The sequence below is a fragment of the Nelusetta ayraudi genome, unplaced genomic scaffold (assembly GCF_046127955.1).
Source record: "Nelusetta ayraudi isolate G7.1 ecotype Tasmania unplaced genomic scaffold, CSIRO-AGI_Nayr_v1 ptg000004l, whole genome shotgun sequence".
In the NCBI taxonomy this organism is placed as follows: domain Eukaryota; kingdom Metazoa; phylum Chordata; class Actinopteri; order Tetraodontiformes; family Monacanthidae; genus Nelusetta; species Nelusetta ayraudi.
This window is the reverse complement of record NW_027466054.1, coordinates 12,391,444-12,415,750: the sequence shown is the minus strand read 5'-3', so window position 1 is coordinate 12,415,750 and position 24,307 is coordinate 12,391,444. Positions and strand designations below refer to the sequence as shown.

At 40.3% G+C, this 24,307-nt stretch overlaps 1 protein-coding gene across 4 annotated transcripts in view; it reads left to right on the top strand.

Annotated features, from left to right (window-relative positions):
- Positions 1–24,307, top strand: part of sh3pxd2aa (SH3 and PX domains 2Aa) — a 78,290-nt gene that overhangs the window by 44,665 nt on the left and 9,318 nt on the right. Inside the window, exons 6-13 of one of the 4 annotated variants that reach the window (XM_076035290.1) lie at positions 57–82; positions 5,382–5,426; positions 7,802–7,930; positions 15,827–15,940; positions 18,332–18,415; positions 21,937–22,054; positions 23,378–23,778; positions 23,909–23,923. In XM_076035290.1, coding sequence (XP_075891405.1) covers positions 57–82; positions 5,382–5,426; positions 7,802–7,930; positions 15,827–15,940; positions 18,332–18,415; positions 21,937–22,054; positions 23,378–23,778; positions 23,909–23,923 — 932 coding nt within the window. The remainder of the gene's footprint in view (positions 1–56; positions 83–5,381; positions 5,427–7,801; positions 7,931–15,826; positions 15,941–18,331; positions 18,416–21,936; positions 22,055–23,377; positions 23,779–23,908; positions 23,924–24,307) is intronic. The other 3 variants (XM_076035308.1, XM_076035299.1, XM_076035318.1) reach the window with 3 other exon arrangements.

The following is a 24,307-nucleotide window of genomic DNA, read 5'->3' as shown; positions in this document are numbered from 1 at the left end:
GCTTTGTTGATAGCCAAGTTTCTAACTATGTCGCTTCTCTGTTGTTTTTCTCTCAGGGACTACGGATCCAAGCGTAAATCGGGTAAGTCCCCTGCTTTATTCGATTGTCCTTTTCCTCATCGTAGCTCCACTTTTCTTTTCCCTCTACTTGTTGCTTCTCTTCAAACACAATATTTGGTGCAGGAGAGTTGTTTTGGTGCAGGACACATGACTCAGTAAATAAGGACTGTTGTCGTTGTTGCTTTCCAAAAGGGTTCTGCACAAATGTCTATTCTGGCTTTGGTCTTTCGTTGATCTGCATGGTTTAGTTCCTGAATTAAACTGAATTTTTAAATGCCATACATGAAGCTCAACAGAACATACCAAGAGAAATATACCCCGTATGGTGGTATTAAACCTCTTGCTAATAATGTGAAGCCATTGTTACTAGCTAATAAATCACAGAGCATGCTTGTTTGGAATGGTGAAAGGCTTTTAGTCTTATTAGCCATCTTAGCAAATGTATGGTTCTTACAGGGTATTGACTACCATGTAGTGGCTTAACTAAAGCACTGGTGCATGTGAGTCATTGATGTATGTATCTTGGCCTCATTTGTTTTTGGCTGCATAGAAAATCTGAAATATTAGTAATGCTTCTTATTGAAATCTGAATAGAAAATGCAGGAAATTGAATTTGTTTATTTGTAAGAAGGTTTTCTCTGAGAATGGAGATACTGTACCTCAAGATTGATTGTGGTAAAGCGGTTGAATGCAGCACTGCAACAAGCATTGCAGATGTCACTGGCACGTGACTTCACCCATAAAACAATTTTGATAAGGTCAAGGCGACCTCACTGGAGAGATGATCCCTAGAAATTGTTAATGAGTTTATTTTGGACTAAAAGTGCACAAACATCTCTTATCTGACCAATAGATTTACTGTACATATCGATTAATCCCACTTCCAGCTCAGTGTCATCCTATCCTTTTCACTTAAGATTTCTTGTCACTACAGCATCAACATGTGCAAAAATAAATAGTGTAGACAAATGCTTGAATAACAATCAGTAACTTACATTTCACACATCATCAATTCCCACTTTGCATGACACTATATCTGTCAAATCAGATGCAGTCTTACTGCCACCCATGGAGATGTTAATGGCTGAGGTTAGCAACTAGCAGTTTTGTAGCAGATGCAGGTTAGAAAACAGCAGTACAATGTACATGCTGAAGGGAATGAAATGCTTAAGCGGTCATTAAATAGTTCTATGTTCTAGTAATGAAAAAAAACTTTATTGTTATGCAACCATGTTGGTTCTTTGTCTATATATCAGGTGTAGAGAGGGGCTTTCTTCATTAAAACCATATTGCTAGAATGGATATGATTCCTTTTATTTCCAATTTTATTCATAGTCCACTCACTATCTGGGCATCGATAGCATCCAAAGTACAAAACTAATATGGCTATAGCAACTGAGGATGGGGCGATCTAATCTAGTATCAGTATCGAAACTGCTTCTGATGTAATTCATGGATTGGAAATATTCAATCCACCTGCAAACTTTGCTGATCCGATCCACGAGCAGTGTCTGTGCCTTTTAAAGTTGTCAGCTGGAAGGACTCCACAAGTGATTCTGGCTGCTAGTTGGCTACAAAATGTGGACTGGATCTGTTCAGTAAATCCATTTCACAGGTTGCAACCAGCTACCAGGTCAGCATTTTACCAGCACTGTGGCTGCCTACTAACAAACTTTTCCTGACATGTCCACTTGCGTGGATATACTTGCAACAAGCAATGTTTGCTAAGCCGTTATTCTGAGACGTGGAAGCTCCGTTGCGACGTACAATGCCACTAATTGTGTCACATTTCAAGTAGCACGACATAAAAGAGCACAAGGATTTGTTTTAGCCCAGGGACATAAAGACGAAAAACAAAACTGTCACAATGTACTTATTTTGTGTGGATTAGATCCAAACATTGTCCTTTGAAAAACAGTCTGAATACATATATACCTACGTAAATAAATAAAGCCTTGCAAATTTTCCATACAAAGTCTAATTTTCTGTCAATCTGTCTGATACGAGCTAGCCCCAGTCAACACTCAACACATTTTTCTTAGGAGTTGCTCAACTAGCAGTACAAGCCATTTGCCATAGACCGTATGAAGTTACTATTTGCTAACTTTATTGTGTGTTATGCAATGTTTACTGTGAAAGTGTGAAAGCTGGGTTTGGATTGGATTCAAATGGTGATTCCTGGTCTGAGATTTAAATATTCAACAATTTTTCTGTTGAGATTCGTTGGACATCTACTCCACCCCAGTTTCTTCAATTAAAATCTTATCCCATCCTTCAATCATTCTATTATCTCCATCCATTGATGAATGATGAATCATTCTGTTCGTAACAGCGGTAAAGAATGACATTTTTGAATGCACCTAATTTACTTTGAAATGTGGAACTTTGTTTTTCCAGTTCACTGACAGAAACCAAACACTGATTTGTTTTACCTCATGCTTGCGGGGGTTGTCAGACAGTTTTTTTAAATGGAGGGTCAGGTCCGGAGAGTTTCAGGGGTCAACATGTAGCAACGTTAAAGAAGCCCAGTCCACCCTGGGGGGGCTTGAGGGAATCATGGGAGGTTGTTGTTTTTCTTTGGGTGTGGGTGGGGGTTTGACTGTCAGAAATGGTATTTATTTAGTTGATGTGACACAGTGGATACGATTTCAGACTCATGTCAGAAGGATGTCCACTTGTATTTACTTGGGGGCAGGAAGAGTATCGTGTTTTTACAAGTGTAGGTTCAGGGGACAGTGGCAGTTAGTGTGTGTGTGTGTGTACATCTTTTAAGCTGTCTGTACTAATTAGGATTTTAACACCAGAGCTTGTTTACTATCCAAACCTGCTCTGTCAGACATTTGTGTAACACTAAGGCCCATTACAAGTCTCCAAATAAGATCCCGTGGTGCTGTAAAAACCTTCCTTATATTGACATTGACACCAGTATCATCTCACTAAGCGTGCAACTGTAGCAGTAATATGGTCTGCACAGTCAAACATATTTGTGTGATGGGTTCGATGAAGCCTGAACAAGGGAATGTCAACAAACACAAAACAGGTCTTAAGTTGATCATTTGAGTTGGATGGAATGGGCCGTGTGTGGGTAAAGCTGTGTAGCCAGATATTTGTGTGGACGCTATTCCCTGTGTGTAAAGTGATAGGAATGCTTGTTTTGCACTGACAAATAGGAAGCATAGTTTTACATGAGCCAGGAGGAAGCCTCGTTTTGCACGGACCAATAATAATTCCTTTGGCAACCGAGGTTCTATCACTCTGCTCTGTCTCACATGACTCACTGGTCATCAGGAGCATTTTCTGTTCTTCTCCCAGCTGTAGGTTTTATGAAAGTCTTCAATTTAATTTCCTGATGATGAATATCAGATATTGTATTATCTCTATACTTGTAGTAAACTAGGATTTACTGGCAAGGGTATGCACTGGTTATTAAATTGTGTGTGTGGGGTAGGTGGGGGGTGGGGGGTGGGAGGGTGAGAGGGGTTAAAATAGTGTACAGACTTCACACACACACACACACACACACCAGTTGAAGTGTGCACACAGGCCATATTTCACCACAAGTGTCTGCGTCAAAGTCGGATGTAGTGTTTTGTCTTTGTGATCCCACACTCCAACACCGCCTCACCCCCTGCTAAACGCTGCATCAATACCAGTTAGCTTCTGCTGGCGGTTTGACATTGTTAGCCTTGGTGTCACCCTTGGCTGCTAGTTTTTTCCTTTGCCACAAGCATTAAATCAATATTGGCTGGCTGTAATTTGCAGTCGCTTGACTGTGTTGGTGTCAGGTGAAAGAGGTTTTTCATTTAAAATTCTGCCTGTTTCACTTATAAGCCTAATGTTAGGCAATAACATGTGTTAGCGACATTTTTAGCCCAATGTGATTAAAAACAATTTTACACTAAATATACATTCATTTATGCTAGTCAGTATGGTTAGCATTCAGCTAATTACGAATAAGATGAATGATAAATACTTACTTGCCTTCATTAGTTGTTTTGTTTTTCCAAGGAAAGGTTGCAGCAGCAGGAATTGAAACCTAATTTACCAAGTCAACAGAAAAACAAACCAGATGGCTAATAAGCTCCCAAAATCCAAACCTCGAAAGGAGGATTTAAGAGAGGCCATTTTCACCATTCCTCTGCAGTAAATTGCAGGGTAATGCTGACTTTCGGGGTCATGGTTCTAGGAAAATTACCTCAGCGGCGAAGGCTCAGGGAAAACCCAGTCGTCATCACACAGTTTTGAAAGGCATTAGGTATGCATTGGTCCACGTGTATTTGTCTGGAAGCTGGAGTTTGTGTTGCAAAGATGAACTGGAGTGGAAAGAAGAAGTTAATATCAGTCAGATGTGGAGTGCTACACCGAGAGCTGCAGTGTAGGTAATAATCACAGTAGGGCGTTAGTGAGCGGGAATGGCCCAGGTTGACCTGGGTCCAGTTCGTATCCTTCCCCCTGGGGCCAACATCAATCCAACAAAGCTCCTGAGGCTTTGCTGGCTAGTCAGAGAGGATTTGGCTTTTATTATCTTACGTGAGTTGCTAGAAAGGAGTTGCCATCTTCGCAGTGGTTCTCTGGATCAACCACAGCAGAAACAATAATACTGTAATCTTACATTCAATACACAAGAGTATTTGGAAACTAGCCTGGCATTTTGCCTCTAATTGCAAGTGTTGTGGTCTATAAGGTGACTGCCATAAATATATTGAATCTATTCCTATTTAAGAACTTGTTTTTATAATGCCACGTTTGCCATCTAGTTGCTGTTTTGTCATATTGTCAGCAGTAAACTACTCCATAGTCCGTAGAAAGAAAGATCCCAAATTCAAAAACCCAAATTGTCTACCCTGGTTTCTACCTTTTTTTTTTTTTTTTTTTTTTTTTACATCTGTTTCTCAGGAGTGTTAGGGGATTGGGACTAGTTTGGAAGGACTTTAGGAGTGGCTGCCGCCCATCCCAAACATAGCAGGAACTCCTTCCCCAGGAGTGGAAGAAAAATTTCGAAAGATACGATGAGATGGAAGTAGGACGAGTGGCTCAACTGCTTTTGTCTGTCCAAAGAGAGGCACTGGAAAGGGTGGGAGTCTCAGATTGAAAATGCAGTGGGCTTGTACCGCTATTAATTCCTTTGGCCCAGGGTAAGGATAGATTTGGTGTCTGACTCAGGACTTTCTTGACCTCTCTTCACATTCTGGGTTCATTCAGTGTGAAAAGGAGGAGCTTTTGTCACCAAGCTTTTTGCTAAACCATACACGTGCTTCTGCATGCTGTCAATCTGAATAATCTCTTTCTCTGCTTCTCTCCTTCCCTCTCTCCATCTGCAGTATGGATGTACGGCTTTACAGACAGCCCCAGGAAAGAGGCCTCAGGTAGCCTTGTGTGTCTTTGTCAACATGCTAAAGAAGCTTGCTCCCCTGCGCCCCTATTGTGGTTGTGCAGGACAGACATGCCTTTCTTTTTTTCTTCTGCTGTTAAGCTTATCTTTTCCACCTTTCAACTTTGTCAAGCTTGCATGCGCTGTCATCCTCCACTCTTTTCACCCACCTTCCCCATCTCTGCAGTCTTGCCGTCTGTCTCTACTGTCCCAAAGCCAAGCATTGACTCTTAAGCTCGACTGAAGTGAGGTTTCGCATCTGATTCTTTGCATTTGGCTGCAATGTGACTCCAAATGTGAAGGCAAGACAACAGCCTATGAACTCATTCACGGCCTCTTCTTTGCAAGTAAACATTTCTATTAAAAAACATTTGCCCATCCCCCTACAGATAGCAATGTGCATCCTGACACAAACACAATCACAGATTTCCGCCAGCTGGTGAATATTCTCTGGGACATTTCACTGTAATTGCGGCATTCCAGGAAAAAAGACAACACGTGCATTTGGTGCCTCCATTAGAACGATCAGCTCGTCAGTGCGAGTTCGGGGGAAACTGGTTATCTTGCAAGAAACAAAAGAAAACCATGAGCAATGAGCAGTGATAGAATGTACCAGGCCTCAGGATTCCTTCTGTTTCTCAATAAGGCATTGATGGCATTAGAATAGTCTTCGACTTTTTAACGTGGCTGGATATGATTTGCCTCATTCCCCCAGGCAGACTACATGTGTGCACTGGCTGCATGTTGCTTTGGTTTATTTTGCTTACTGGGAGAATTCTGAGGACACAGAGTTGGACAGTGAACAACAACTTGAAAAGAGGCTTCTTTGGATTTATGTGTGCTATGGTGTGCAGAAGCCATTACACGCTGAAAACATGATTTGTTTTCCAGAAAAAAAGCAAAACAACATTGTTTCCATTTGATGATTTGATCCAGGCAAGTCGACTGTCCTCTGGTTTCTACTGAAAGTCACACTTCAGGTGCAGGATATAGCATACTTAACCCAACAATGTCAGTTATTTTCGAGATTGGTTTTATGTTTGTTAGAAAGTTCTGCACCAAGTCGGAAAATGGATTTTTTTTTTGTTGCGAAAATTCTTTCCGCTTTCTCTCCAACTTTGCCAATTAGCTGGTTTGTGTGTTTTAGCTCATTACTGAAGAATTTTAAACTCTGCACCAGTCTTTTTTTTTTTTTTTTTTTTTTTTTTAATAAATTGTGGCATGTTAAAAACGTCATCTCAATTTTTTAAAAAAGGGAATCAGCAGCTACTTAAAACTGTTATTTAGCATTCCATTTAGCATTTAATTAAACTATCCATCAAGGACCTTGTGTTGAAATCTTAATAACAAACATTAAATTAACTCGTAGAGAAGTTTTCCAGTGGCGTGCCATGTGTTTCATGCCTTGGCCTTCAGTGAAGTCCAACTTAGTCCAACCTAAATTAATAATACTACCAAAATGACAGCCCGGCTCCACAATCCTGCTACCAGCTGCCTCCATTCCAGGACAGTGTATTCTTCCACACACGGTACAGACTACAAACATTCCCTAATTTAAAAGTCACCCTTCTGTCACTCAAATCAAATTAAATCAAATCAGCAGCAATCAAAGAAGATTTCTGCAGCACCACTCAGATCAGCATCTTGCAGAGAGACTCAATGTCATTTAAAAGACTTCCTAACTATATACTAAGAGTGGAACGCAGTGGTCAAACGCAGAGCAAAACTTTTGTTTCACATAAACATGCAGCCTCCTGCCCTGCTTCTCTCCCTCCACTCCGCTCATATGTTTCTATTTAAGGCCAGCTGTGCCGACTGCGATGATTGGTGTGCTCACTACCCCCCCGCTCAATGCTCCGTCCAACGGCTGACTCCCAAAGGCAGCAGAGGGGAGGCCTTTCCTCCCAACCGCACTGTTGATTTTCCACAGGGAAACTTTACCGTTCTTCCAGTCATTTGCTCCTCAATCCTTCCCCTACAGCCACCAGTGGATCGTTTTATTTCCTCTTCTACATTTTGCCTTTCTGCTTCTGCACTGCTGCATTCCCGTTTATGCCATGGAACTACGCTAGGTGCATTTTGCTGCCCCTGCAGACAGTTTTACTGCCCTCTTTCTTCTTGTTTTGATACCTACCGATGCTTCTCAGTCCCTCGCTGTGGCCTGGGAGTCGGCTCAGCTGTATGGCCACACGTTCAAGAGGATGCAGCAAAGTTGGGAGCCTTTGCTTTGATTGGTCAGGGAGGCAGGAAGCAGGGGTTGGCCCATGGCGATGTACCCGTCGCCTGGTGGCGGTGGCATAATTGGCTGTGGGAGTCGTTCGCGCGGTGCCACGGCAGGCAGATGGCTGACAGCCTGTTTCTTTACCTCAGGGAACGACAGCTCGGAGCCCATGGTCTTGGAGCAGTACGTGGCCGTGGCAAACTACGAGAGGCAAGAGAACTCGGAAATCAGTCTCAAGGCTGGCGAGACCGTGGATGTAATTGAGAAGAGCGAAAGCGGTGAGTGGTTTCTTCTTTTTAAGGGCTGTGATGTGATATTTTTAGAACTGTCTGAAACTTGGTTAGTTTCTTCCTGTTTTGGTGATTCTTTTTCTTACTCTAAACTAGTAGAATAAACACACTCACTCCTTGTGTCTCTACCTTGACAGCATCCTCTCCCTCTGTTTGTTTGGAGGAAAGGTGTTGTTTTGGTCAGACGGTAGTGTCTTGCTGTTTGCAACAACATTGGCAAGTGAACACAGCAGAAAACATTTTTACTAAAAATTAGGATAATTCATTAAACTATTCTGTTTGGGAGAAAAAGGTGCGAAAATTTAACCTAAGAACTGACATGTCAGTACAAACAGTGCGGATAGACCCAGGACTTCACCTCTATGTGGAAGCTTTATTTAGTCATTCCAGAGCTGGAACTCATTTTCCATGCAAGCAGCCCTGACAGCCAGCAGTATGCACTCTAAACTAAGTCTTAGTACAAATAATTCCCTCGGCTCTTATCTACATACTGATTGCATGTGCAAATCCATTCTCTTAGCGATGCCTTCCTTGCGAATCTTTCAGTGATAACGCCAGGGTTTTTGTGCTGAAGCAGCTTGTCGAATGTTTAAGGTTTTATTTCTAAATGAAGTTGTGATGTGATGGCTGTCGGCCAGACTTATCCTGGATGAAGTAAGTGTCTTTCAAGGACAAACATGTTTTAATTTTCATCCATTTTTAAGGCTCAGCTCAAGAGGTCTTAGGAATTTGCAAGCTTTTCTTTTCATGTCTGATTAGAAACGTAGGAGAAATGTACGTGCATCATAGGGTGGTCTTATTCGGCAACTACACCATCTGCTCACCACTCCCACTGTCACATTTGTGCAATAACTGCATCTTCTGAACTCCTAAAAACTTGAGCTGTGTGTGTGCTCATTTACTTGGCCAGAAAAGTAGAGGAACAGCAGTGACGGCGACAGGGAAGATGACATCACCCAAAGGCTATGCCAAGATAAACACATCTGAGAGCATATATAGTTTCCCAAAACCCCCATTCCACTTTCAAATTTTTACGACAGCCTCCTGGTCTCTTAAAATAAAGCAGAAATCCACATTTGACCTGCTTTCCTCTTTAAAGGTTGACTTCCTTCCCCAAACTCCTTGTATTCTAGATTGATTTGTTGCCCCTTATTTATGAATAGACAACCATCCCACTTTCAACTAACATTGTAAGCTGGTCGTTTTGACACAGAAGCTATTGCCCTTGCAAGACTTAAGCCAGCTGTTTGAATGGACTTTGTCAAGACGAACAATTTTCCCCTGGTTTGACCCTAAATCTGTTGGTTGAAGGGGATGGATCAGTGTTAAAGTGGATGAGTTTGCTTGTTGCCAAGGTCATTATATCCTTTGCTATCTACTAAATTGAAATTTATGTCCTACCGAGGGAAACCGGGGATTTGGGGAGGCTGAAACCGTTCTTGAAAGAAGAGAATGAGGCCCTGTCTGGGCTACTGTCTGAGGTGTCTCTCTCTGGTTTCTTCTGGGACACGAGAACAGTAGGGAGCATAGCAGGAGGAATGTCTCAGCTGGAGAAATCTGAACGTGTGACCATGTAAATGATATGGTGTGTTGGATAGCATGGAAGGAGACAGAGAGTAAAGGTCATTGTATTTGTTTGAAGAACCCAGAGAGAACCCACAAAGACACAGGGGCATTTCCTTCTTCGCACACAAAACCTTTTTGTTTTCGTTTGATTGCCAATTAGACTGAAAGATAGTCAGTCAAACTGGTTGAAGATGCTTGTTAATTTGGCTTTTGCTACTGCAAGCTACAACATGGTTCCAGTTTCGCTAGTGTGCAATGCAAATATCTACGAGTCCACTTTTCGTTATGTTGGCTTAATTACCAACGCCACGTTATTTGATGCATGCAAGTCATTAGAAACGGCATAGTCCTGTATTTCCAGGTAGTTCATAGGTTACATAGTTGTAAGTTGACCTTTAGTGTTAGGAGGCCTCTGTGCTAAGCTGGAGTATTCTACACAGATAAACGTGACTGTTTTGCTAAAAAACTAAATTTCTGTCTGCTGCATGATATTCCACATTTAACAATACATTTAAATTTAATTCACCAATTCTGCTATTCCAGCCATTATTCAATTATGGTCGAAATAAAAAGCAATTGGCTGTTGAGAAAAAGCAGTGAGTACACTGAGACAAAATGATTTTGGGTTAGTGTGCCAGGCAAACAGCCAGAGATGCTGTTTTCTCAAATATTCTTGGCACTTTTAACTGACAAGTTTTGTGGGCAATTTGCGACAGTCCGAGTAAAGTGATTGGGTAGATCTATTTAACACTCTGATATCAACTCAGCAGTTGGACAGATAAACATGTTACAGGTATGCTGGATTTGGTCATAGAAAGCCTCACTATTTTTTCACGGCAAGGACTTCTGAAACTAAAACGCCAGTTATTTTATATTATTTTTTATTTTTTTGGACATTCAAAGTCAGGGCCTTTGGAAACATCTTACAAGGCAACTTTCACTGACCCCAGGATGTCATCTCGTAAAATATAGCATCCATGCAAAGGTTTATCCTTGTACCAGACTATTCCTTTAATGATTAGTGTTCAAGGACAGAGGTGGGAGGCCTATCACTATTTTGTATTCCATCATGACTACAAGTTTGTCATAGGTGGCTCAAAGTGAGGGGTTTCACACACCGATTGTGAACATGGGAATTCAAAACATTTGGACAAAAAGTCTTCCCACTTGCTGCAACACAAATCTAAAACAGAAACAGTGGAAAGTGAACAACACTGTTGTGACAGGACATTGTTAAAGTGTACATGTCATCCTACTCAAGAGGGATTGAGAGGAGACTTTCATCTTCTCGTAAAAAGGTTGAAATATGATTCCAGTCCCTCTGTGAAATTGGAATGACAGTGAGCCGTTTGATCCGCGATACCTTTCTTTGTGTTGTGAGATTGTTTTTTCTGTTATTCACTTCTCATTCGTTAAATACAGCTTGGTGCTGAAAGGCAAACATAGTGTGCATGTAAGCCGCTATTGTTGATTGTTGATGTTTTACTGGGAAGATGTAACATTCATTTCACATAATGCATGTGATTGGACGATACACTTGTTTGCAGTGTAAAGGATTCAGAAAAAATGTTACCTAGACCTGAAAAATTAACTAGTTGCTTTTTCAACGTAACATTTTGTGTGAGACCACATTGTCTTGTTTCATTATTAAGATAACAGAAACAATGTCTTATACCTGATCCACAAGGGAAGCCTATAGGCAATAAAATAGACAGCACTGTTACTTGACTTGAAGTGCTATGTCTTGAACCAAGAAATACTTTGGTATTATTCTCACAATACTGTGGCTTAGCTAGCTTCACCCTGAGGCATTCAAAGATGCCAAAGTGCCCTTGTCTTTCATCTCTGAGTGGGGCTCACCCTGTCTGGGTGAGGTCTCATTGGGGACTAGTCTGACCAGGGAGCCACCTTAAGTGGCTCAGGCTGAAAACGGCATTGCTCAGTAAGCACAGCGAGAAAAGAAGATGTGACGGAAAGCTCGTGGACTGTAGCGTATTTTGAAAGTATGTTGTCCAAATGAGAGGGATTAGCGTGCTAGCGCAGAGGCGTGTCTTATGAGTGTGTAGATGCTTGTCAGAGAAGCTAAAGGGAGGGAAACACATGTTGGCGCACACACGCACACACACACAGATCAACATTATTCCTGATTCCATGATTACGATACTCAGTCATCAGTGGTTACTGACAGCCGCAGCACTGGCTATTCCTTTTTACCTCCAACAGGTTTGCCTCAGGGACAACACCCATGTGTTTTATGAAAACCTTAACCAGGTAACATGAGCTTTAAACTGTTGTAATGCCTCCATCTTACAGTGCAGTTAAAACCAGAACCCTGAAATTGGCCCAGACATTCTAATAAAAAAAGACTGCACAGAAAGAGATGGGTGGCCCTTTTCTTTTTCTTTTTTTTAACCGAAGGATCATCTTTGAAGTGTATGCAAGTTTTAAAGCAAACTGACAAGTTATTGATTGTCTAAGTATGGACTTTCTAGGATACTGATGACGGTCCAAGTTGTGCTCATGAAATTTGATGTTTGACACAGTTCAATTCTCATTATTTAAAACTTATTATTTTGTTTACTGAATTTTGCCATTCAACATAACAGATATTTTCTTAGGTTTGCATTTACAAATGCAGCCTGTCAACTGAAGAATTTACCTCAGGATATGAATTGCTATATCTTCTTTTTAATTTTTATTTTAACTGATGCAAGTCTTGATTTACCTTCCTGCTGGGGTTTGTTAACACTTCACACTGATAAACTGATTTTGCATTTCAAGCATATGAATATATATATATCTCTTGCCAGTCCAGTCATGGCGGAGTTAAGGAATGATCGTCAGAACTCCTCAATTAAAGTTGGTGCAGTCCTCGTTAAAGCTGATACTGCGGCTAATGCCAACATTCCTATAAGGAAGTAGTAATTGTTGTGTGGCTATTTCAGGCGTATTCTTTGAATCTCCCATTTTGTCTACTTTGCAGAAAAACGGGCTATTCAATACTGAGGAGAAGCAATCAGTTCCGGCACTGTGTTCTCCCTAGGGGGATCTGTTCTTCATTACTGGCTTAGAGAGAAAGACAAGAGAGAGACTTGCTTTGCAACCCGCATCAATAAATGTTATATTTCTGATATCCGTCATTGCCAAAACTCTGTAGTACCCATTCTGAAGATCCCCAAAAAAAAGAAACTGAAAGGAAACCGTGATGTGTCATTTATAGAGAGAGAATTACTGTGGAATACTGCAGCTTTGAAACATCAGCCAAATGTCTGCTGGCTTTCCCTCTTTTGGCTTTTTCTGGTTCTCTTTTGTCATTCTGTGCTTCCATTTAGCTGTTGTTTTGCACTTTATTTAGTTTTTTCCAGTTAAATTCTTGGATTAGTTGATGTGTGTGAGTGCCCCATTGCAAGCAGTGAACAGTGTTGAGTTGGGATATTGTCCAAAGCTGGTCCACAGTGCAAGTGGTGCTCTTTGCTCTCTTTTTAATGACTACATGTTGTCCAGTTCTGATCAGACTGACCACAGTAGCACCTATGCAGCCATAGGCATGGTTTCCAAGCTAGCAGTGGCTTCCAACACACTGGCTGTAGCCACGTCTCCTAAAAGGGTGCTGTATGGTGCATTTTTATTGTAACTATTGCAGAGCACATACATTATGATGTAGACTGAGCAACCTGGTTTTCACAAGGCATAATACATGAATTATAATTTTAAGATTAGCTGGAAAAATAATTTATTTTGAATACAAATAAAAGATTACTGACTATGTTCTATTTTAGTCTTGTTATCTAAAAATAATAAATAAAAAATAGGCCTTTTCTACTTCACTAAGCACCTGGACTTTAAATCAGTCTGGCACCGACGGGAAATGAGCACTACTTTTCGAAGTTGCATTCAACTCCATGCGTCATAACTCGGGTTCAAGTTAAGGATTCGCATCATTGCATTATCTTTGCTCGTTAAAATGATTCACTTAATAACACTCAAAGGCAGATTAGAAACCTAAAAATATCTTTAAAAATGCAAAAAACAACAACCACTCTGTCTGCCTCTGAATGTAGCACCTTCTAGTTGTCCTCTTCTGCACCGCTAGACATGTTGCACATAGTTTGGTGTTTGCACTCAATCATGCGGCCCAGTTAAGTATGTGGCATCAAGGAAGGGGCTAAATTATTTTAAATGGCTTACTTGCATCCATCCAGCTGCGACAGCCTGACTCAAAACTGTGGAAGAATTATAGTGGAAAAATGACTGTATTTGTCTGTCATTTTACCTTCTTTTTTTCAGAGTTTTAAATATTTTAATCCCATGGCTGTTGCTATACATCTAAGTGAATCGGTCTGTTCCTATGTTGAATAAGTTGAAATCATCTTTGATGATCTTTGATCTATCTCCTCTCAAAGCAGCTGGATTATGTTTCCCATAAAATCAATGTACTTCAGATTTAAGTCTAAAATTAATCTGACAAACAACAAACAGTACAGAACCACTGACTAAAGCCATTATATATCAACCTCAAAGAGCCTCTTAGCAGGGAAGTGTTAGTCCAAGTATAACTGCTAACTTTCAGTGCACAATAGTGTAACACTGGAATCCTTGAAGATGTAGAGTAGGATTTGATTTCTTTTTTCAGAGAAGACCTTGATTTGGCTCAAAAACACGAGACATGAAACACTTCAAGATGAATGTCAGACTAGAAGTGCAAAGGTATCTACCATTTTAAAAATAGCTGACATTCCCATGCATTAAAAGTTAAAGCACAGTGTAGAACCTTTGGTGGTCAACCTGCCTAAACATCAGCAGATGTTCTTTTCTCTTTTTTTTTGTTGTTGTTGCTAGAATTATGATAAATTAGCTTACTTTGGGCAGGTTAAGTTTTGTCCAATAATATATCCCAAATCCTGACACCAGTAACTCGTCTTATTGTCACTGCAACTTGAACTTCGGCTATTATTGAACGATACTTCTCCATTACATTTTACAAAAACTCAAGATATGTTTTAAATTGAATAAATTGAAAATTCACGGGGAAAGCGAGCCATAGGGCGGTAGGTATGCTGGGGCAGTCATCTCAATAACTGGATGCATTTGGGAGGGAAAAGATTGTTTGCTGCAATTCATGCTCCAATTTCCCACCCTTCCATCTCTGTAATCCTGTCAAGTCTACTTTACTCACAGAAGCAAAACTTACACAAAAGTAGCCTAGAGGCCAGTGTGAAGACTGCCAGTGTGAGTCCTTGGGATAATAGTTACATTTAGGGTGTTTTTAGAGCCAGGTATTTAGGAGCTTTGGTGGAGGTGCAATCCCCAATTCCAAATATAGTTGCTCATACTTTATCCATTTTGCTGCTGCTTGCATTACACACACACACACACATATATACACACACACATATATATGTATATATATATATATATATGTATGTATATATATATATATATATATATATATATATATATATATATATATATATATATATATATATATGTTAGAGGGAATATATCATGCATTGGTTTGTCACCATGAGCCCTTGTAACCACAATCAGCAAAACGTGATTTATTCGAATGACTTGCCTCTGGGCTCCATGGGCTGCAGTTGCAGCACAAAATAAGTTTTTGTGGCGCTTTCATGCTGGGTCAGCAAAAGCCATAACATAACAGCTATGTGATATTCAAACTAATAATATTGCAATGAATCAATGCTAATTTCATTCTTTATTTTTTTTTTTGTCACAGCAGAGATCAAGTATGTACATATGTAATAATTGGATTTCTTTGCATGAAAACGTTCTTTGATCCTCTTGAGACCTCTGAAAGTCAAGTCAGATTTTGGTCAGCATATGTTTATTCAGGGAATCTTAAGGGTAACTTGGCTTCATATCAAAGCAAATGTATGCCATTAATCAAGAGCAAAGAAGTCCAGGCAGAATGTTATACATTCAAGCATGTCTGATAGTGTTAAGTTGTCATGATATGATACCTCATTTGGTTAGAGTGTCATTTCAACAGCTTTAACACTTCAGCTCTGAAAAAAAAGAAATATCTCAGTTACAGCTACAGGATAAATCTTCATCACTTTAAAATTAATCTCACTCTAAAAAAATTCAGAGATTTTGTTATTTAATTCGAACAGACATTCTCTTAACTTGCCTTTTTCATCTTGATTATTGGAAAGTTTTGTTTTTTGTTTTTTTTGCAAACTTGTATTCATCCATGTTACTTCAAGCTGTAAAGGTCCTTACACACTGGGCAATAGGCGAAGCAATGTGGAAAAGTACCTATGTTCACACTGTCTTGTTCTGTTTCTCTCTCTAAAGGCTGGTGGTTTGTCAGCACAGCGGAGGAGCAGGGCTGGGTGCCAGCCACATACCTGGACTCCCAGAATGTAACCAGAGACGATTTGGATTTGGGCACTTCCAGGACAGGAGAAGGTAAGCGCAGACAAACACTATTAGATTCATAACACCCAAAAGGCATTGAAGCCACTCTGGGAAAACCTACGAGAGAAGTCCAACATATGTTCACACATCAACCATCTACCATCCATACATTAGGAACCTTGAAGACCAAAGTCACTGTTCCATGACATGGCACCAGACCATAGCTACAGGAGTTGGCAATATTTTGGCGCAGCAGGAAAATTCCTTTCATTTCCCCTGGGAGGCTGCAACTCTTTGCAGGAGCCACACCTTGTTGTGAGCCCCTCCCATGTTTAGTCTGACTGCTGGGATGGAGTGTTTCATCACAGTGTCAGAAGTCCCTTCCTGACACTGTGGGGAATCCAACAGAGATGAAGTGCAAACACACTAGTAGGCTTATATGCTTGCATCCAAAGACGCACAACGCTGTTTAGTTGCAGGTTTGTATGGTAATACAACAGGAAAGGTGCAGTGGTTCACTGATTGTGTGCTGTTAAGTGCCATTGCATTATACTACTACGACACAGACGGCTCTGAATCATGCTGATGACACACACACAGTCATGCCAGCTGCATTCATGATACTTTACTACAACTCAGATTAAATTCTATATTGCAGACGGACCATTGTCTTCTGGGTTTGAAGTAAAAGAAATCAAGACAGGAGATTTCTAGACAAATTGTTTTTTACATGTCTCTTCTGCGTTTGATCCATGTCTTGTAGTTGGCTGTTTACTATGAACAGCTATTACTCCAAAATGTTGCTAGATTTGCCCTTATCAAATATAGTACAATTGCAAAACCACCAAGTCTGTCTTTTTTTTTTTTTTTTTAATAATAATGTGTTACAACAGTGCAAAATAACTTTCTTCATCATCTTCATAATGACATTTACTAGTACATAGTACTGCTGGACACTTGGTGCACCTGGTGCATGCAACTGGTCTCTCCATCCCTATTGGGGAAGAGCAAAGAGACAACTTCGGCTACAGAAAATAAGTAAAGACTAATACTATAGTTACACTTGCAAATGTTCCATATACATGTGTCTGCATTGCAGATGATTCAGATTTTAAGGATACACAATGCATTTACTTCCTGACTCTCATCTAAACTGATATGTTGAGCTGCAGTCTGGGTACATCAAGCACCAGATTAGAACGTTGTTTCTGAGAATGGCCTGTCACCAGGGACTTCATTTAAATGACAAACACACACGACCTAGTCAAATCATAAGCATATCTGATGTCACAGGTCTCAATTTTCCCACATGGCCTTGTCTCTTTGTGTTTTCATACATCATCACCTCAGACTTCTGAGATCTCCTCGCCCACTTCCTGCCGTCTCCTACATTCTCATTATATCTGCCTGGTCTGAAACCCAATTCCACTGACAGCTCAGCTTGCTGGAGAGGAACCGACAGCATAGCCCTGCCCCTCTGAAATTACCTCGAAATAACATTTCCCTTTGTGCCTCGGCCTGCTGAGCTGATATTTCAATTAGGGGGTCAATGGGAGCAGGGCTCCACTGAGTGGGATGGATGGAAGACAGAGAAATCAAAAGGCAAGGAGGGGAAATGACAAGTGGCGGAAAGTACACCGAGGGAGCAGAGAGGGCAGATGTGGAGCAGAAGATGAGGTGAAGAGACAAGAGGGCAAAGAGGGGACATGAGATGGAGACAGGAATGAAATTACCACTGTAAACAGACAGACAGAAGACAGACCCTGATTCCATCTGATTCCATCTGTCCAGTCCTGGATGTCAGTGTTTCCTCTAGACGTTGGGTTGCAGAAGAAGACAGGAAAGGGATTCATCATTTTGTAACTGCTGGCTTATAACACAGACTACCCTCTAATAAGTAGTGAAGGAGGTGGACGGGTCAGCCTACAGCTGCTCAAGATCAACAGCAACACTACCAATTCTGTCTGGAAAAATCGCAAGTGGCTAGCTTTGGCAATTACAGTGATCCAAACTCGGGTTCTACCTGCTAGATCGATGTGTCTCAATGGCACAGTGGAGTGTGTTTCCTGACAAGATTTTCAGTCAGTGTTTATCAAAGACAGCAGTTATAATCTTTAAAAATGGTGTCCAGTCCATGTTAAGAACACAAATTCACCTCAAGGAGAAAATACACATTTTTAGGTTCTACATTCAATGTTGATATTTATTTACCTTGTCTACTTTGCTTATACTTGCAGCTGCAGGTGCAATCTTGATTTTGAATTCATTCGAAACACTGTACTATTATACGCTGCATAACTAACGGAATTTGCTTTCCAGAAAATAACACTAATTATGCAACTGGTACAACTAACTTTTTATTTTTGACGCTTTTTTTGTTTTGTCTTGGTTGCTCCTCCTCCTCATCATCATCATCATCATCATCCTCATCATCACTATCAGTCACTAAGAGACGCAAAGCCCATCTGAAGAGATTGGACCGCCGCTGGACCCTTGGGGGTATGGTCAACCGCCAGCAGAGCAGAGGTGAAAATGGAGGCGCACACACATGCGTGCATGCGCAAACACACACACACACACACACACACACACACACACACACACACACACACACGTAAGAAGAAAAATCTTGAAGCCTGACAATTCCAGGCTCATGTGGGTCTTCACGTGAATTAACAGGTTATATAGCATATCAAAGACAGTCAATATATTTACATACCTATGCAATAATTTGCACACACCTAATTTGTTTCTCCTCTGCCAGTTACTTTGACATTGAATAATACACTTCATTACACCTCATTAGCGTGAATAATAATGAAGTCATTGTTGTGTTGCCTCTACACTGCTGAAAAAAATACATCTCTTCATTCAAGGAGATGAATGAAGGGATAGCTAAGAGTGCTAAAAGTATCAGCCTTTTGTTATAACCCAACAGATAAATTTAACTTCACTGCTCATTTTAAAACTTGTGGCAATTTCTGTTTGATTTGGTGACATTTAATCCTGGTAAGCCAACAATTTCACAGCAAAGACAAGAGTAACCAGTTGCAATACATTAATACGCACCTGTCTGCACAGCACAAATCTTGCACACATAGTGGAAATAAATATGTGGTACCATAGCTGAGCTCACTAGAGGGTGGAACCAATCTTAAACAATATCAGCCAGTACCCAATAGGCCGGGCATTGTTTAAACAGAAATTATCCTTGCATTTGGATTACTTTAAGTGAAAATGTATTGCAAATATAAATAAATTCTGTTGTGTATTTTGTTTGTTCTTATCCGTCATACTGTATATTCCAGTATATAGGCTAAAGAGCTAAATTATGGATAACCATAGGCTAATAGGTTGCAACCATTGGTAACAAACAGGGTGCTATTAAAGTGTTTTGTGTCTCAGTTCAGTTTGGACATTGAGAAGCAGAATGATGGTCAAGCTATAGGGCTGTTTAGGGTTTTTGTTTTATGACTCTCTTAAACCTGGTTAAATCAAGACAGAACTATGCAGCCTGAGCACATTCTGACCCACAGTATGACTCCTCTGTACATATTGAAAACTACCCTCGTCCCATGTGCAAATACTGGTGATGACATTATGATTTCACATAAGTTAAACTCAGGTAAAACCAACTGTACTTCTACTGTCAAAGTCCTTCCAATGTATTATTGCAAAGAAAACTAATCTACTACTAACTGTATTTCATAACCTTTTGGTTGAGTCCTAAGTAGCGGTCGCTGAGAGACAGGAATTGCTCTTTTTTTCGTCCTTGACGTTTTAAGTTCAAACCGTTTCAGCCACAACCGTGTACAGAGGGGTTGCTCAGAATGACACCAACCTCAAAGCACTGAGAAAAAAAGAAAAGGGCTGGGGAGACTGTTAGCTATGTGGGCAACATTACCAAACTGGATATGTCTGGATACAGCGCAGAAGTGGCGGTTAGTGTGAAAGTGGGACTGCAGCCCAATCCGTAGACTGGATTTAGACCTCAACTTCTGTTAAAACAGGAATGAGTCACCCGTCTCACTGTCACCACCAAAGAATGAGGTACGACTTTTGAAAGGCATTCACCTCAATTTAAAGCATATGTCCTAAATTCCTTTCAAGTGAGTCAATGCAATGATTGAACTCAATCAAATTAAAAATCCAGACATACAGTACATATAGACCCTAGATGGCTGAAGGTGTTGGTTCCCGAGACAGAACACTTCCAACGGGCATACAGGGAGATTGGCTTGGGAATGAAGTTCCAAGCCTGACACTTCCTGGGACAGTAGTCTTTTTCCACCATCTAAAATAGTTTCACTGATAGATGAACAGTTGTTGCTACTGACTCAATACACATCAGGCAGCTTCCACTTTCTGCCACTGATAATGTCTTCTTCTTTAAATCAAATACCATGCCCAGGTACAGCACTGGAATGTTTAGTATTTTTCTACTACTCTAACTATTCACAATAATACAAGCTCGCCATACCTCCCTCCCTAACTTCAAATAAGTACGATCAGAAAAGGGTACAACTGATTACAAAGTATGTTTCCAAAAAAAGGCCAATGTTTTAATTTAAAGATCTGCCTGAAGCCAATTTTAGTCTTCTTACCTTTTATCTACCGTTATCCCCTATTGCCATCTGTTTCCCTTTTTTTTTTTGCCTAGCAAATGTCCTGATTGTCCCTGCCTGATAATTCATTTCTTGGCTGGCGATTAGAAATGAGTGAGTCAGGTTTCACAGCTCTGGATACAGTTTGATTTAGTGGCATATGCAAAGGACAAAAAAACAAAACAAAGGCCAAGTGTGCAGGATTTATGTTCTCCCAGAATGCTATTTGGTAATGGAGGAAAGCAGGTGTGCACTGTGTATCCCATTTGCTGACACAGATTTCTTTGCCTTTAGCTTGACACTTCTCAGAAAAGATGAGAGCATAGCCCTGAGACCTTGACTGTAAAATAAGTGGGCACTTGTGAATCAAATCAAATTAAATTAAAGAACCCCCGCTCCTGCTGTGACACAAGACCAGGTCAGCAAGTCTCCATATCTCTGAGGGGAGTTGCTTTTGGCATCTAACTGACTTCAGTGTGTTCACTGGAGGGGTGACACCTTGTGCTACAAGGTTTAATTGAAGCCTTCTTGACGAAGCACTATCATTGACAGCAGGTCCCTACTTTGATTTTTGGAGTCTCAGTATGAATGATGTTGCCACTAAAGCATTTAACTTTCATTCTGGACAATGAGGAAAATGTACAAAACAAAGAAGCAGTTTCTCCCATTGTTGTTTCCTTGTCTTTAGTTTCAGTGGGTGTGTATCCAATAGCCCCTGAATTTATGGATATTGGAGGGGTGAAATGTTACACTGAAAATTATGGGGAAATGTTTAAAACTGATATATCTGTTGGAGAAAAGAAACCTCTCCAGTATGATGACAACAAATCCAATTATTGCATACCCAATTCTACTGTCATACTTCTTCGAATTATTCAATGCACAAAGTGTTGAACTTTTTTTTTTGCCACAAATCAATTGAATATGCCATTTTACTATTGTTTCATTGGGATCTCTAAATTATTAATTAGTTTTGGCCCAGACTATTTAAAAATCTGCATCTAGTGTTTATAAACATCATTGGCTTCTACTGCATTCTACTAAGACCAACACTTGGAAGCCCGGCAGAGTGCAAGAGAGGAGTGGCAGTCTGTTGATGAATATTTCATCTCCTCAAGAAAGTCTCTGATAAAGTAGCTGGAGAAGGAATCTCTCTGGAGGGAGATAAATACTGGGTTGTGGTCCGGAATGCTTGAACTTGTGATGCTTGTGGAAGAAAAAACATCAGAGTTTGGCAAGGATAGGGGACTGTTGTGCTATTGTGTAGGATGTTTTGGTATGAAAATAGATCATTCAATGCGGGTCACATTCTACCTCTCTCTCCTCTCTAAGTCTCTCCGGAAAGATGTAAACTGAATCTGTGGGTTGCACTCCTTTGTGAAGTCAACACCACTCACAATCACTCTGTTCTGACTGTCTGCCCTTTACTCTTTTTATATCCAGAGGAAAAATATGTAACAATCCAGTCGTATACTAGTCAAGGGAAGGATGAAGTCAGCTTTGATAAAGGAGTCATCGTGGAGGTCATCCAAAAGAATCTGGAGGGCTGGTGGTTCATCAGGTGAGTGTGCTCATAGGCCAAATTAGAGAAATGGAAAGTTTCCAGAGAGAACATGTCCTCAGAGAACAGTGACATTGTTGGCAGTGCTGTGATCAAGGCACTTGTCTCCTGCTGCCCTCATCTGCATAATGGCAGTGAGGAGAAACTGTTAGCATATGGCACGCTCTACAGATCAGTCAGGCATTTTTATGTATGCATGTCTGCCTCATCTATCTGCACACACTCATTGTGTTGTTTACTCAGCCAGTGTTCCATTTCAATTGTTCGATTCCATTTGTCCTTGTGTCCATGTCATTAAATTACTATGACATGCTGTGAAAGCCATAGAAACAGAAGACAGTACATTCTACTTACAGTCATACATACAGTGTTCTATGGAAAAATGTGAATATTTTATGGCAATTTTGCCGAGTGATTCATACAGACACACTTTACTTGAAAATTCCACTATGTGAAGTGAGAATCTGAAATCACAGAATGATGGGAGTTGGCATTTAAACAAAAATAACCTTGAACACAAAGTTACTTGTCTATATATATAGTTGCCATGTACAATTGTTAAGTAGGCAAATCAAGATTTCCCAAGAAGAACTAACCTGAGCGTTGACATCAATGGCCTGTTTGCCACTACAAGCATACAGTTCTTATTGTCACAGTGACTCCTGGTGGCTGCAACTTGTAGTCTCTCAGTAGCGGAATTGAAAAGATTCTACCTCTTGAGAACGAAAAAAGACCCTTGCTTATAGAATGCCTGAAAAAAAACATGCTACGCCTTATTTATTTGATCAAGTGTACTTTGCATTAGTACTTGAAACATGTTTGCCTTTAGCTTCATTTTTTTTAAGAATATAAATAGTTGACTTTTAAAATCTCATTTTGTTGTTTAAATGCTTCAAATGGGAAAATATTGTTTTGTAGCACAGGTTAAAATGGGTAGGCTGCTTTTGTATGAGTGGGATGAAAAGCTTAGATCAAAGCAGGGGGAATTTGCCTTTGGCTATATTTGGGAAGTTTATTCAAAATGCTTGCCATGATGAATAACTAATGCTAAAAGCAAACAAACAACAACAAACCAAAGGCAATCTAAAACATTATAATATTAATATTAATTAATATTGACAAATGAAAATACCATCCCCTCCTAATGAAAACCAAACCATTGCACTGCGGGGTAAAGGGTAAACTAGTGAATGAAGAATGAATTTAAAAAAAACTTCATTTCAATTCAAATGGTTCTCCAAAGATACAAAATGTTTATAAAACCACATTTATCAAACTTTGACACTAAACATGTGGTTCTCATCTCTCATCTACTAACCACAGGTACTTGGGAAAAGAGGGGTGGGCCCCTGCATCTTACTTAAAAAAGGTGAAAGAGGATTTCTCCCCGCGTAAAAAGACGCTGACTGGTCCCGTGGAAATCATCGGCAACATCATGGAGATTAGCAACTTACTCCAAAAGAAGTCGGTGAGCGAGAAAGACATCCAAACTGATGGAGAGGACATCACCACACCAGAGCGCCACATCTCCAAGAGCGAGATCAGTCTGCCCATGCCCTTCAGTGCTGAAATCAATGCCGAGACGGGCCGGAGGCTGAGCGCAGGCCGTGACACTAACAGCCCCTGTCTGGGAATAGCAGCAAGTTCTGCCATGAATGAAAAAGTGAGAGGTGACCCTGGGTCCCCTGCTGTGGCAAGAGTGGCCCCTCACAGAGTGGAAATTGGTAAGTAGACCATGTATGGAATGTTAAGCGTGAATTGTACCTGAAGATGATGTAGATGGTTGTGACAGAGGAGAGGAGGTTGAACAGTGCATTGTTGATAGATTGAGACATGGTTTTTCCTTTTGTTTAGGATTTGATGCAATAGGTAAGCCACGTGATCGCTCTTCTGTCTAGTTATGATGGTTTTGTATCATTTTTCAAACTTGCGTAACACTTAACAGGTGCAGCCTTCTAACATCTTGTGTGGATATGCATTTACTGACATGTTGACCTAATATAAGCTTTCCTTTTTCCATATTGTTTAGAGTTATGCATGGTAAAGGCTTTACAACTATCAATGTACCATAGGTGCCACGGTAATCATATATAAATGTAGGGTCTTAAGTTATGGTAAATAAGTATTTATTGTGCTTGTTTTGAAACCATACAATAAAGGGCAATGAAAAGTAATTAAGTCAGGGATTCTTATAGGTATGTGAAGCATTTCAAAGCAAATGCATGTTTACCTGTGCAATTAAGTTAGCATTTT